The sequence below is a fragment of the Pempheris klunzingeri genome, chromosome 12, assembly GCF_042242105.1.
Source record: "Pempheris klunzingeri isolate RE-2024b chromosome 12, fPemKlu1.hap1, whole genome shotgun sequence".
Classification (NCBI taxonomy): domain Eukaryota; kingdom Metazoa; phylum Chordata; class Actinopteri; order Acropomatiformes; family Pempheridae; genus Pempheris; species Pempheris klunzingeri.
This window is the reverse complement of record NC_092023.1, coordinates 16,864,156-16,880,449: the sequence shown is the minus strand read 5'-3', so window position 1 is coordinate 16,880,449 and position 16,294 is coordinate 16,864,156. Positions and strand designations below refer to the sequence as shown.

The following is a 16,294-nucleotide window of genomic DNA, read 5'->3' as shown; positions in this document are numbered from 1 at the left end:
CAAACTGGCGGCCTGCAGTAACACACTGACTGGGGATAAATGGCTCATAAAATCCCACTTCAAATAAAAATCTATCCCTAGTAGTGCTATTTTTTGTAATGCTTTCTAAGAGACATACTACTCTGTTTATCAAACCTCACGTGTTGACTGAGGTGAGACACTGTACAGTAATTAATTTTATGTTTAACTCACTCAGCAGAAGTTCTGCAGTCAGAATGGTGGAATTGAATGCTGTTTTGACAAACTTAAGAGCACAGTAAAGACCTAAGTTTTATCCCAAAGTAAATTTGAATCAAGGAAAGAAAAAGGTGCGCTATGTTTTTGTTTTAAAGACAATCTTTCACGTCTGAATCCAGGTCATGAGGCCATGAAACACTCAGGACACTTCGAGGCAACAGTGTGGAGCAGATGTCTCAATGATTTTCAGCTGAGCACAGAAGATTAAACTGGAACCTTTAAATCACAAAAAACTTCTTCCTGTTTTCTAAATCTCTTCTCTTACTTCGGTCCAAACTTAATACACTGTTTAAGTTTAACAATTATTTTCTCTTCATCTCTTTTTTAATCTTTCTTTGTCTAATGTCATCATACTCAGGACAACAGAAAATCATGACTGTGTCCTGATCTCTGACCTCCTGACTTCTGGCTGCCTGGAATGTGTGTGATCGGAGGACCAGTTCTACTGTGAATCACTTTGGATTCCTTAAGACGCCTGAAATTGTAAATGTAACACTGGATTTTAAAGGAACGTTTTGATAATTTGAAGTGTGGTTGGTTGTATGAGGTCCTTATCCATGGTCAGTGTATTACCTACAGCAGATGGGGGTCAGCACATAATATACTGCTGTGGATGGGGGCAGACGGAAAACGGTTTTCACTGCTTTACATTGCTGTCAGACAGCCCTTCCTGACAGGGAACTGAATCCATCATATTGCTCTGTGCTCTCTTCAAAGCCACCAGACTCGATGGAAAAACACAGTAATTTTACATCTGTGCTGGGACTCCTGCCTGCTTCTCCAAACTGGGAGCGTGCAAACCACCATCTACTGTAGGTGACACACTGACTGTGGAGAAGGACCTCATACAACCACATGTCAAATACCCTGAACCTTCCCTTTAATTTTTAATTAATTCACAACTTTATTTTGTCTCACCAGGAATGTTGTTTGATGATGTTGCCCAAAAAGCTTCCTGACAGCCTTTCCAAAATAACCACAAAGGTGTGAATACGCATGGACGCGTTGCTTTGTCACCGTCAGTCACATATCAAGGTTGTCTCCCAAGACAAACATATCAAATCTAACCACAGTCGACCTCTTGGTCCCCTTGTCAGCAACAGAAATACCACAACATACACGCCATCTCCCTTCTAAAGCCAGGGGACGCTCACACTGGAAGATTTTACACCAAAACTTCAGAAAAGAGTCAGCTTCGTCCTCCAATGGTGTCCATTTGTTGTAAATGTTCCAGTGTTTGTCGTCCAGCTTGGACAGGAAACAAATCTCACCAGAGTTTCAAATATCTGAACTGAGGTGTGGAGAAACTTGACCTTCCTCATGAATCAAAGTATTTGAAAGCAATGGAAGAAGAGCTCCATCTCTGCATAATCAAGGTCTGTATTGTCTGTACTGCGACTGTGAGGCCAGAGGGTTGCTGGTTCCAAACCGAAGAGGTGCTGTCGACCCTCCAAAAGCAGTTCTGTAACTCTGAGAGGAAGGCACCCCGCTCCCGGCCACACCCAGTCCATACCCCGCCCCCAGACCCTGTACACCAAGTCCCAGTCCGCTGCCACCAGGCCGAGCCAGGCCCTGATTTAGCATCCCTGCGTAGGGAGATGCTCCGTAGGCGAGACCCAGGCCTCCATATGGCCTGTGGGTGTGGTGTCCCGGGGTGGGGAGAACCACGGCCTGCGCGTTCCTCCCCGGAGTGTCGAAGGAGAACTCTGGAGGAGGGCTGCTGGGTTTGGAGGGTGTGGAGGTCAGCGGGTCCAGCTCTCCTCCAGAGGATAACAGAAGGGGAGGCAGGGAGGAGGAAGAGAGGGCGGCGTAGCCTTCAGTGGAACCGAGAGGGGGTAAGGAGGAGGAAGGAGAGGAAGAGGCGGAGAGGGTCCCGGTGAGGAGAGGTCTGGTCCAGTCATCTTTAAAGATCTGGACAGTCAATGTGGAGACGAGCGGCAGTAGCCGGTTGGTGACGTGAGCCAGAACCAGCTGCTCATTGGCATCGCGGCGGATACGGACGTGGGCAGAGCCAGCCTGAAACAGGAAGGTACAAAGGGGGCAGAGGTGGGCGGGGAGGGTTATGATGAAGGAGGAGAGGGGCAGGCAGGGAGGTAGATCACGGACAGGGGGCACAAGACAATTAAAAATTATTTTACATTTATATATTTGTAAAGAAATAATTGGAACATGCTCAAGAAAAGGAGATGAAAAATGTAAGACAAACTGTAAGTTTAGGAAAATATGGAAAAAAAGATGTCCATATCTGTTTAGCACACAAGATGAAACTATATTTTTTCAGTTTTAACTCTGGATCTTTAGAGGGTGAGCAACTCTTCCTTTAAATTCAGACCTGCATGAGTGTGTAAAGGAAGACTTGTGTCGCTATAACACAGCCTGCCAAGTAACATGAGATACACTCAGGAGTGTGGGGCATCTGGGGTATTGACAGCACTCAGAGCCAAACACATAACCACCGAAGCTCTGTTCGCAAAACTGAAGAAAAAAGATGAGCTGTTACGTAGCCCACATGGATAATCCGTCCACTCGTGTGTGAGACAGAAAAACAGTGAAAACCCTCTGGTGTAGACAAAACATAACAGCTTCTGAAAAACTACAACTCAATCAACCCAAATTTGGGGAAGAATTTGAGATCTGTGGATGCAACAAATATTTGCTGAAGTCAAATTGTTGCTGGATTAAATTGTTGCAGAGCTACATGCAAACTTCCTAAAGACTAAACGTATTATTATTTATTTATTTATTTTTATTGAACGTTTATTTAACCAGGAAGTCCCTTGAGATTAAAATCTGGCCAAGAAGACACACCAGTTACAGTTACAAAGGAGGAACTCAGACACATGCGAGTACAACTGATGGCTCTAAAAAATTAGCAATTTATCAGGTTTTAAACCTGCTTGACAAACATTCTAGCTACACTTTCATTATAAAACACTTACCAGTGGCTAATGGCTATGACACACAATAATAATCGTAATGAATTATCAGGCTGGGAGGCCCATCACAGTCTGTCCGCTGCCCACTGATGCTAAATGAACATCCAGCCTTCTCATATTTGCCTGAAATCACAGATGTAAAACTGGACTTCTTCACAGACGCAGTCTAACACACACTCATAAAACGGGACTGGTCAGCTTACAGAGCCTCCCTAGTTTGTCTGATAACCTGTGTACATGCACTGCTTAACTCATCTTGATTTCTTTGACTTTGAACTATGTAATTTCTTTCTACACTGGTGGGCTGTCAGTTCACGTTTGTGTGTATGTCTGCTGTCAGTGTTTATAAAATGATTTAAGGGCACCAGGAGGATTAGCTGCTGTGGTAGCAGAAGCTAACTGGGATCTTAATAAATAAAGAAATACATCATTAATTCTGTTTTCTAAGCAACTCAGACTGGATTTTATTGCTCTTTAGTTGTTCAGCCATGCATCAGTATTTTTTAAAAATAAAAAGCTCCAACGGTTGCTTAAATAAACATCGAAATGACTCAACGACCTTCATCACAGCACGTCTAACCTCAACATTCAGCCTCTAACTTCCAAATCTGACCTTAAAACACAAAACTGAGGTCTTCATTTTGTCCTTGTTTGCTAATTTTACCATCCTCATGGGGATATTCAGACCTCAAAAGGACAGCACAAACACAGAGACACACAGACACACAAAAACACACAGTCACATACACAGACACACACAGCGAGTTCCCCGTGGGGCAGAAGTGCAGTCAGGGGGTCAAATCAGTTTGGACAGCTGCTCTGTTAGCAGTGGGCCAACAACCAACAGTTGTGTAACTGCAGCAACGACAACAACAACAACAGGAGCAGCAGCATCGATAACATAAATACAAACAACAATAAACACAGCATCAGGGCTGAGGTGAACAGAGCAGGCTGCTCCACCTACAGGCAGCAGGAGGCACAGCTCACACACACACACACACACACACACACACACACACACACAAATGTGTGTGAGAGACTGACATAACATCAGAGACCCACTTGCTACACCATTATACCAATTCTTGTTTTCACAAAGAGACATAAACATGCCTGTTAAGTGTCAAACACACAGAGATAATACGATCGCTCCTTTGCAAAAAATACCAAATATCCTGACTTTAAAATACTGTGAAATATTCAAGGGCTGAATTTGGCTGCGGACATGCAGACAGACTCATCAATCTTCACTTTTTGATTTCAACATTTGCAAGCGGTTTCAGTTAAAACAGGAATGCATTTGACTTTAAGTGCCTGCTTAGTGTTATGTAATGCACCGTATGTGCTCAACAGAGGACTGGAAGGTGTTCAGGATTCCATCCAAGGACAGATCATGCTTTCTGCTTTCATTTTTTAACCTGTTGTTGAATAAAAAGCATTCACATTAGCTGATACAATTTTTTCAGCTGCATTTCTGCTATAGAGATGGTCACAGAACAACACTGAGATTTATCAGCGACTTTGTCACAGAACTTTTTGGGGGATTTATTTCTATATCAACATTGTTGTATGGATGGACTTTAATGATGTTCGCACTTTTCCCCCATGTTAGCATAATAGTCCCTTCCCTTTTATTTTGTGTCTGTAGAGCTCACTATGTATTTGGACATTAGGAACTACAGCTGAGAGCTACATTTCCATTATGTACTTGGGTGACAAAGCTATGGAAGACAATTTAGGCAGACATAAAGAAAAATAAATCTGGGGCAGAGAATTTTCTTTTGGTTTTCGATGCGTCTAGAAACAAGTTGTAAGTCCCCAACATTTCAACTTTATTCTAGAAATGCCTCATAAAAACAAATCCTCCTCCTCTCATTTGTATGCCTGGCCCTAATACTCTCTGGTACACGGCACAGGTGTGCACACGAGAGCAAAGGTGGAGGACTCGCTCGAGTTACCAGACTAACATATGTCTACTTCATACACACACACTCTCTCTCTCACTGATTTACATACAACACACACATTAAGTCACTCCCTCAATCATTTAGCCACCGGAGCTGTAGACTCATTGACGAGGTGGAGCAGGCCAGACTGACACACGCTTTTTTATTGCTACTGTTCAAGATAGAATACAATAAATAAACGTTTTTTTACCTTTAGAGAGCCATCTTCTATGAGTTGTCTCTTTTTCAACTCAGTTGCACAGATATTGATATATTGCAATAGGATAAAGAATTGCCTGTATCATATTATTGTTACCGTGGGCATAGTTTTGTGATCAAATCGTGTTGTGAGTATGTCTTCAATTCCAACACCAGCGACACACCAACCACCCTAGTGTCCATCAAGAATTAACCTTCAGTACAGTTAAATTATCTATGATTAACAGTATGTATTCCTTTCTGACAGCAGTGTTTCCGTAAAAAGACGGGCAGATGTTGGTATGTGAGTGCCGTTTGTACAGGCCTTGTGTGTGTGTGTGTGTGTGTGCGCGCGCGTCTATTTACGAGGACCTCAGCCGCCCTGAAAGCCAGCTGGCCTCGTTTGCCATCGCAACGTCAATGACGACGACAATTCATCACAGACAACAGCAACAACAACAGTGTTCCCACCAAAAACTGGAGGAAGAGGAGGAAGAGAGAGAAAGGGGGAAAGAGAGAAGGATAACGTCTCTGCATGAATGACTCGTTCCTTCTTTTCGTCTGGGTGAACAAATCCCTGCAGATCATCACTCCGAACCCACGAATGACGGAGAGGGATGAATGAGACGAAGGAGGGAGAGAAATTTAGATCCAAACACAGAGATGAACAAAACAAACAAACTAAACAGTAGCCTGAGAAGCCGTGACGGGGGAGAGAGGGAGGATAACGATAGAAAAACAAGGTGAAACAAAGACGCAGAGAGAGAGGGACGAAGAGTCGGACTGAGAGCTGTAAAATGAAAAAGTCAGTACTGAGGCTGGATCGCCATGATCCAGGTGCCCAAACCTGGAGGGGCCAAAGGAGCCTCAGCTGCATCGTGTGTCAGCTGGTTGTAAATTGATTTACTGCAAACTTGCTTTGTCTTCCACTTTACCAGACATCTTTTGTTACTGTCTAAATGAAGATTTCTACACATGAAACACATTAAAGGGACAAGTACAACTGGAACAATTAGTCAAAATTCAAATTCAAAAACTATTTTTCATTTTTCCACGAAAAACATTTCTTGGTTGCAGCTTCTCACATGTGCAGATTTGCTGCTTTTCTTTTGAATGGTTTGAATCATTTGAATGTGTTTTTAATAACTTTGAGCTTTCGACTGCTGGTTGGACACAACAAGCATTGTGAGGGAGTTATTTTGGGCTCTGGCTCATTGTGACGCAATTTCTCACTTTTTTCACTATTTTTACAAACTAATCAAAATAATCAGCAGAATTAATCCAGAATGAAAATAATCATCAGCTGCACTAAATAGTTCAAAATGAGCTCCACCTCAGCCTAACTAAGGTGTGCAGAGACTGAATCATCAGTAGCTACAATGAAATAAAAATCTATTCTGACAATAATTGATTTGATTTAGCTAATTAGAAAGAGCTATACTGTTATACAGTTACACACATGAAAAAAGAAAGATTTATTTCCATTTTTCTTTAAAACGTACCAGAGATCCGAAGCCAACAGTCCAGAAGTGCTCGTTGCGAACTTCCAGCACTCCGTCCAGAGTCGACACCTGATTGGAAGCAAAGAGGAACAGTTTACCAATAAGAATCTATACGTCACAAAAACTTCACATACTAGTTGTCTGTTGACATTAACGGACACTTTCATGCCGCAGTCAAGTAAAAAAAAAAGTCTAAATGGTTTCTAATTGTATGAACTTTTTGTCTCCCGAACATGTGAAGAACGAGAGTTATATTCTTTATATTCCGTTTTGACTTTAATCTAACAAATTTCACCAAATTATAATACATTTTTTTCAACACAACACCAGCCAGCCCTGAAGAATTTGTGGAAAACCGAATGTCCAATCAATACTTTAACAGGCACTAAAGTTATTTATGTTTGAGGTGTGTGTTTAGGACCAAGTGGCACACATGAGATCTACTTTCACTTGTGAACTGACATTAACAGGAGGAGATTTATCTCAGCAGGATTTGCTTACAGACAAGACTCAATAGTAATAAATGCAAAAAGATCAACAGGACAAAAAACTAAAACACACAAATACACAGGTCAGATAAAGTATGGCTGAATTAAACGTTAAATCAATCCCAGGTGTCGCGTTTGTTTTTCAAAGTTAGTATTAGTGCTCACCTCTCTGAGAAGTTTGTCCAGTTGGCCGATGATGTGCGACGGCGTCGTCTGGGAACGACAGAGGACCAAAAACATTATAATCAGGCCACCTGAAGTGTCTTAATGTGGGACTGTGAACTCAGTGGGAACGAGTGAGTCTTACCTGCAGCAGCACTTTGCCGCTGTAGACACTCATGGGATACATGGTGCCGAAGGTCATGAGAGCAATGGCAACCGCTGACGCTGTGTCCACCGCATTATAGTTACTGAGCGCACACACACACACACACACACACACACACACACACACACACACACACACACACACACACACACACACACACACACACACACACACACACACACACACACACACACACACACAGTGGAAAAGAAATCAATATCTACTAAACATCTAAGAAATTAAAATGCAAGATACAGAAGAAAAACAATTTAAAAGACACATTATAGGATTTTAAAGGAATAAAACAAATGTTATTCCAAGTCTTGCAGACAGATATAGTATAAGACCATATATATGTATTTTAAGGTTGTAGCCTTCTTAAAGAAGATGTTAAAACTAGTCCATAACTACCATTTTGGTCTTTAATGTATGGGATTCAAGGTAAATATTGGCTTTGATTATTCTTTTTTGGCACCAAAAATAGTCCCATCTTTGAGGAAACAATCCACAAGGTCCATTTAGCAGCTCCTCTGGAAGCTTTTGATCTGATCACATGATCTTCCTCAGCAGGTGGAGTTCTCCCAGTCTTCATGTTCAAATCTTTCTGGACACTAACATTATACAATATGATATAAAGCTTCCTTGTGGTGAGGTTGTCTCAGCTGCTAAGAGGTCAAGAATGAGCTTTGCACCTCAACTTTTAAACCAAAATGGAGCAGAAATCCTTTAAATGTTCGGAAAAAATTCAAATTTGAACATCTACCGCTCCATCCGCAGAGGAAGATCATATGATATGATGAAAAGCTCCAGAAGAGCAACAAAACTGACACTGTCTCTAGATTGTTTTGTCAGCTGCTGTTTTTTAGTTCAAGAACGACCTTTAACTGGAGGAAATGTTGGCACATCCCGTCACTGATTTGTTAAATGTATCTACTGGATGATTTTATGGGACCAGAGACACAGCTATCGTTGCGTAGATCTGTCTGTTGCTCACATAACTATGGTAAGATATTTTGTTGTTTTCCATAATCTGAGCTAGTGGAAGCATGTAAATGTTGAACAGAAGGGGCACTAGGGGAACTCCCTCGTCTTTATATTTTTATCATCGTCACTCTAAATGATTCAAGGAGCAAGACTAAGTCGCTACACTTTTGCCATCAATTTTAAAGAAATTGGAGTCTCATTTCCTGCTCTGTCTCTGAATGTTCTTTCCCTGCTGGAGTCACATTTTAAGTTCAGGGCAGATAAAGATCAGGACAGTTTAGAGCAGAAAGAGGGAATTTCCAGCAGCCGCGATGGAAACTTGACATCATCCAACCCAAGGATGCAGCCCTGGTTTCAAGATGTTGGTTAAACAGTGACAGACGCTGGTGAATTTGGGGATTTACCAGCCGCAGACGAGATTAATTCTTACTTGATTTCTATGAGCATGTAGGTGATGCAGAGGGAAAGAGCTCCGGCCATGTTGATCAGGACAAACGGGTTCATGCGAGGCAGCAGCACACTGCTGAGACCTGGGATGATGCCACACAAACTGTACACAAACAAACCAAAACAGAAACAGGATTAGTGTACATGATTCACCTCCACACTTTCCGACTAGGTCAACTCCAAATGTTCTCCAGCTTTAATAAAGAGACATACAATAAAAACAGAATCAAATAGTCTCATCCTGAAAGCTAAAGAAAAAACTATTAGGAAACACACACCACTGTCCTATTTGTCACTGAGCCTAATCGAACATGTTCTAGAGTCTAAATGACTGGTAGGTACAAAAAAATGTTGGAATTGGTCCAGTAGATAATTTCAGCCAGCAGCCACCAAACAGGCTGCAATGTAATGCTTTTGGGCAACTGCACCTGATCAAAGTACGTCCACTAAAAGTCTTTGTTTTTCCCATTGACAGACTCAGATTGTTATTCTGTCTGACAACATTATGGAAAGGATCCCTACAGAGACAGACCTGGAAGATCCTTTTGGTTTAACAGCCACAAACCACAAACAGCCGTTATATCGCTTGATTCAAACACACCAGACTCCATTGACAAAACGAGTAACTTTACCCCAAAGAACACAGGAGTTATCCTTTAAGGTGTTTTACAACAGAACTTAGCAGGACAACATGTTACATCAAGACAGAAAACACAGATTAACATGTTTTTTTTTAGACATGCGTCAGTTCAACGCACTTTTATCATAAACAAATGAATAAATGACTATCTACAAAATGTATAAAAGATCACTCTTTCAAAGCATGGAGAGCAGCAAAAGATAGATTTAATACAATTAAAGAGAATGAATGTCTTAAAAGATGGAAAGAAGCCATATTGGAAAATTATTCATTTTCTTTGCTCAATCACTGACTTTTAAAATAGTAACAGTAAATGTATATTGTGTAGAACATACTGTAACCTTGCAATTTGCCAAAATGACCTATATTTCAACTTCAGAAAAATCACATATATACTATAACTTTGTTTATTTTTAGCTTTTAGCATTGATACAAACACAAAAGTTTCTCAACCATCCTGCAATACATCCTCCCTTCATGGAAGATCAAACCGATTTAAAGAGATGTTTATTACATTTTTTTGATACATTTCAAGGCTGTAGTTTAATATAATGTTATGTCATGTCAAATATTGTGTTAGATAGATTAAAGGTCTAAGCTAAACAAAAAAAACAACAGAGGTCAAGTCATGTTTTAACTAAAACACACCAGCCTCTCTTCCTGCTCCCTCCTGAAGGATTGTTTCCTCTAAGCTGTAGCTCCCCTCACCGTCGAATCCCTGTCTTTAAGTTTGTCTTTAGGATTAAAGGCTTTTAACCTGATCACACAGACATAATGGACTTTAGGGGACTTGTAACCTGAACTGGAGCTGATGGGATCATTCTTGTTTTGTTTCATGTTATGTTGGTCTTAAGTGTACAGCAGCAGTCTAAGCTCCGACAAACCTCTTCCACTGTACATACAGTCGCTGCTGCCTCAACAACAGTGAGGCAGACAGAAAAGTCATTGTTGGAACAAGTCTACTGCCTTGCAAGTCTTTATAAAAATGCTTTAGACCCGATGGACACTTGGATCTGAAAGCTGCAATAGTGAAGAAGTTATTTTAGCTTCAACAGCTAATTTTGTCTGAAACACTGAGCAGGTAATTATGTCTGCTCAGAAAGCAATGAATCAATACTTAATCCATAAGGCACCAAACTTTTCCTTGTTAGATAACTCCTCATATGTTAATCTGGTATACTTTGATATTATAATCCATTATCTGATTAGTCTGCAGACAATTCTCACATGTTTAGACTATAAAATGTGAGAAATGTTTGGTATTTCCTCTTCATAAATTCATTACAGTGACACATTTCAGCACTGAACACTGACACACTATATCATGTATTCATCTCCTTGTGAGTGTTTTGATTCTTTGTTTAGGACGTTTGCTATTACACCAAGGTGAACTGAAGTGATGACACTATTACAAAGGTCTAAAGAGATTCAAATTGACTGCAAAAGGGATCAGCCCCAATAACTTTTATAATCAATTAAGTGTTAAGTCGTTTTCTTTAGGCACAAATATGAGAAAGGATGAATTCGGGCTTCTCCAGTTTGGATACTTGGCTGTCTGTAGAGTTGTTGGCTTTAGCTCTAAACTTGTTAGAAATAACACTTGCAGTTGTTTTTAACCCCATTTGATGCACGTTTAATTCTGCACAATGCATCACATGGCTGTTCTGACTCATGACTAACATGATCAGAATCACATGTTACTTTGTGAATGTAATGACGTTAAGTTTTCAAGGATAATACATCACAACTGTCCCGTTCTGCATGTAAACTTGCGAGTAAATTTTGCCTGCGTCATCTGCATCTTCACTGACTTCAGCAGGAAGTGGTATTATTTAATGTGGTCTGACAACATGATGTGACACATGGAAACGTGACGTGAAAATGGTGTCTCTGATGTAGTATTACGTGACACAGCACGACGTGTCGAGGGCGGTTTTAACAGCAGCTGTGTGCTCTGGATGTCCAGGCTGAGATTTAATCAGTGGGACTTGACTGCTGTTAGTTTAATTGAACGAGGTCATTGAGGACGCATTGATAACTCCTCTTCCATCAACTGTGACTGAACAGAGCCTGTAAAATGTTGTAAAACCTCAACACCATTATTTAATGAGCTGAGGTGAAGTCCTGCTGGCAGAGAAGTTAAATCAAGGCTAAAAACAATCCCTATATGCACTATTATAATATTTGTATTCTATTTTCACTCATATTTTCATCTTGTGTTACTTTAATATTGTTAGTATGTTTTAAATGTTCATTTTATGTCTATTTCATTCAAAGCACTCGATGCAGCTTGTTTCTTTGTTGCACTTTGAGCTGCATTTCTTAAATGAATGGTGCTGTACAAATTAAGTCTTTAATTATGTTTTTGTTTGTTTGTCTGTTTGCCAGCAGAGTTATCCAAGTTTTTTGCCCAGTTTTTATGAAACTTGATGGAGTAGTGTAGCACGGGCCAAGGAGGAACACATCAAATTTTAGCACAGATCTGGATCAGACTCATGAAAAAGCAATAATATTAATCACACCGTAACACTGGAGTCTATGTTAAAGTGAATGGCGTGCTTCAGCTAAACATGCAACGAAACATAACAGCTCTTCAATCACATTATAAGTTTTGGAAATATCTCTAGACATATATAAGCTAGTGGTTGTGCTTGTAGATTTGCATTTCATAACAGAAGTCTGTGCTCTCTGCGAGTGTCTCTAGTTATTATTAGTATTACTGTTGAAACACTGTGTAATCTAGATAAATGTGTTTATATTAAAGAAATCCGACGGGACCAAAATAACGTGATAAGACTTCTTTCTGATAGGACTAATTTCAATAGAGATTATTTTGTATTTCTTTTGTAGTCTATACATAATTACATATAATTATCATTTGTTAAAACAGGAAAAGAATTCTTGAGTTTTTCGTTTCATTTTGTGTCATTGTGAAGTTCTGTAAGAAATCTAGAAGCTCGTCCCATCATCACTTGTTGCCATTTTTCTGGAAAAGAAAACACCATTCCCATTCTTAATCCTGCCTACAAATCTATGACTGATGACAACCAGGGAAACAGCTGCCTATAAGCACAAGGCACGCTATGCAGAGCCATCTAGTTTTCTTTTAACGTTTGTTTGTAATGAACCGACAGCAACACAATTATGAAGATGAGAAGATGTTGAATTGGCCTTTTTAAATAAAAAAGTCACATATCCGTCATGAGTAAAGACTCTTCGGCCCTGCAGGGGAAACCAGAGCAGCACACAGCTGCGGCTGGCCTCAAACATTGCGTCGATTCCCCAAAACCCTAAACAGTGCCCACCCTGTATGCTCTCTGCGTAACACACCCGGCCCGGTGTTCCTGGAACCGCTTAACGGGTCAATGAACGCGTCTCCAGGAGGATCGGCTCCGTCCTGAGTGTCAGATTGAATTTCCAATACGTCAAAGCGCAGCGCTCTGAAACCGCTGTGGCTGATCTGTCACAAACATGAGGAGGAGCGCAGTGGCTGGGTGCCGCAAGGTGTTTGTCATTAGATAATGTTTAAAAACACAACAGTGACATGGATGTCAACACGTCATTAATGTCATGTCATGTAACATGTCATTAAGAGAGTCACATGTTTGCCACGGGCAGGACTTTCAGAAAACTGAAAAATGAGACAAGAAGAAGAGGAGGAGGGCAGAGGAAGACTGGTTTTCACTACCTTTAGCCCTAACAAGAAAATTCAACTTTTCACATGTGTTATTCCCATAATATCAGTTTTAATGAGTGAATCGGAACCAGAGTCTTGTTAAATTGGACAGCAGAGGCAGACAGTGGTGATGAGGTCACCAAAGACAGACCCTGCAGACGGTGAATAATGGAAGGACTGCTGGGACTGCATGACAGCCGCTCTGATGTTACTGGGACGTATGAGCACGGCTTGTGATTCACTGCTGGACGCTTATATCGAACCCACAGAGTCACTCAGGAACACGGAGCCTCCAGACCCAAAACTGAGCAATGAGTCACAGCGTTTGAGCCAATGGGTTCCCCTCAGCAGTGCTACGGTGTGTTTTTCTTGCCCTGCAGGGTTTTGGGCAGAATATTTCTTGTTTCATTTTGCAGCTTAACACACATCTGATATTTGTTAATAATAGGGAAAGACGATTTAATAAAAAAAAGACCAACTCATATTGAGTCCTATGAATCACCTTTTTTTAATTGAGGATTTTTAAATAAATATTGTCTAATATGACAGCATACCTTTGAAAACCTGGACAGAAGCTTCAAATGTTAAGAAATGACATTCGAAGAAATGATGAGATAGAGAGATACAAAGAAAGAGGAATAAAATGAATGAAAGAGAAGGGAAAAAAGAGAAGTGGAGAGTTGGGGATGAGATTGACAATCCCGGCTATCCCGTAATCCCGCTTGATGCATTGATATAATTTGACATGTGACCTTGTGTGTCTATGTGTGTTAATCCAGACACGTTGTAGACAGACAGCGAGGGATTAGAGCAGAGAGGCAAACAAACACTTGATACTCTGGTCTGTTGGCTCCACACTGGACTGCATTATAACCAGAGGACAGAACACTGTCATGAACTGCAACACATCCTTCATATTAAGCTTATTCTTTTGCTAGATTTACACATTTTAACTGTGCAATGTATTTTATTCAGGAAACATGTTGGCAAAGATGTTTATGTTAAAACTAAACAGCACATGTGATAAATACAAGTTTTGCTTGTTGCCTGGAAAAACTGTGAGTGCTCGAATATTCATTAAAGACAACCTGTCACCGATGCATGTATAAATACGGTGCATGGCACAACCACAGTAAAAGACATAGGTCGGAACCAAACTTTGAAGTGGTTAAATGTGAGCAAAGTGGACTGTGTGTTGGTAAGTTTACTTGTCTACTTACTAACTTGGAGTCCGAGTTCTACAAACTCTTTCATGACTGTCAATTTTGGTTCATTGTGACTTCGACTGGGATATTCCTGCTGCAAGAATTGCTCAAATGCTGGACAAATAACCAAAGCAAAAACAGTGGAGAAAAATAATCAGAAGCCCCAACGTAATATTGAAGAGAAAAACAGCATATCAATTTTGATTTCCACCTAGAATTAACCCATTTGGAATTGTTATGTGGATGAAATCTAAATAAATTATTATGTATTGTCAAGATCTTAATTCTACCTGCATTGTGATCAGATGCAGGATGTCTTGATACTCCAGAGGAATCACTACACACTAGTGCGCAAGACAAGGACCACACATGATAGTTAATGTCACCCTCAGGCCTCATTTCTGTAGCCTTGCTAACTACACTAATGTTGCTCATATAAGACAAAAAAGGAATCAGCTAGCTAGTGCTAGCTGAGAAGTGATGCTGCCATTATGGGCACTATTGAGCAGTATTGGGTTTATTCGTGATGGCAGGAAGAGTTGGGCAACCTCTCAACTTGCTGGGTGGATTTCTCTCCTTAAGAGTACGAGCAGCTGTGAATGTACCAGATGTTATTGACACCTGGCTGAGATCAGATGGCATTTGGAGGTGTTTTCGCATTTTGACTGCAATGTTTTTCGGCATGTACTTACACCTGTATCAATATGACCTGATCAAGATAAGACGCCAAGGTACAAATATTAAAAGATGTCAGATGGAGCTGGAGTCTAAAGCATGATTTATACCTGTGCATTGTATCTATGCCGTATATATGCTATGGCCTGACGTCTACCTCCACAGAGAAGTAACATGTCACGGTGATCCAGACCACAACCACTGTGGCTGGTCCGTTTGGTAGGTCGTCCATATCTCTCAGAGGCCGTACAAGCACAGAACACTCACCTAAAAACCTTAACAATAAAAACATTTCTTTTTGTGTGCTAAAACTCTGGATCAAGATTTTAACAATAAGAATAGGAAAATCTCTCTTTCATTCTCTATCATAGACAATTTTGAAATAAAATATCTTTCTCCCTTCTTCCCAATGGCAACTTTCACAGACACACACACAGACACAACCACGGTTCGGGCCTCTAGCTAGTGAGGCCAACAGAGCAGCAGGCTTTATATAACCCAGTTGGCCCCCAGACTCTGCTGGGGTTACGTGGGGACAGTCTATTACAACACAGACAGTAACACGCACATACAAACAGATACACTCAGTCAAGCAAACACGTTACATGCAAACACACACTGGAGAACTCACACATGCGCACAGGCCTCTGCATACACACACAAACCCACGTATTCAAAGTGCTTGTATGTAGGCATACAGGGCCACACACACACACACACACACACACACACACACACACACACACACACACACACACACACACACACACACACACACACACACACACACACACACACACACACACACACACACACACACACACACAGTTAAAGACTGGAAACTAGGCTGGGACGTCCTGTTCATTTCTGCTCTCTCAGCCAATCACAGCTCAGTTCTGCTGCACAACTCTCCAGGCTGTCGCCCCAAGTAACCTGCTCCAACTGAGCTGATGACTGTGTGTGTGTGTGTGTGTGTGTGTGTGTGTGTGTGTGTGTGTGTGTGTGTGTGTGTGTGTACTTCACCCACTT

At 40.9% G+C, this 16,294-nt stretch overlaps 1 protein-coding gene across 1 annotated transcript in view; it reads right to left on the bottom strand.

Annotated features, from left to right (window-relative positions):
* Positions 1 to 473: 473 nt before the first annotated feature.
* slc30a6 (solute carrier family 30 member 6) overlaps positions 474 to 16,294 on the bottom strand; it is a 67,647-nt gene continuing 51,826 nt past the window's right edge. The window contains exons 11-15 of the mRNA XM_070841562.1: positions 9,053 to 9,172; positions 7,618 to 7,720; positions 7,476 to 7,523; positions 6,823 to 6,891; positions 474 to 2,253 (exon numbers count right to left, since the gene is read on the bottom strand). Coding sequence (XP_070697663.1) covers positions 1,609 to 2,253; positions 6,823 to 6,891; positions 7,476 to 7,523; positions 7,618 to 7,720; positions 9,053 to 9,172 — 985 coding nt within the window. The 3' untranslated portion in view covers positions 474 to 1,608. The remainder of the gene's footprint in view (positions 2,254 to 6,822; positions 6,892 to 7,475; positions 7,524 to 7,617; positions 7,721 to 9,052; positions 9,173 to 16,294) is intronic.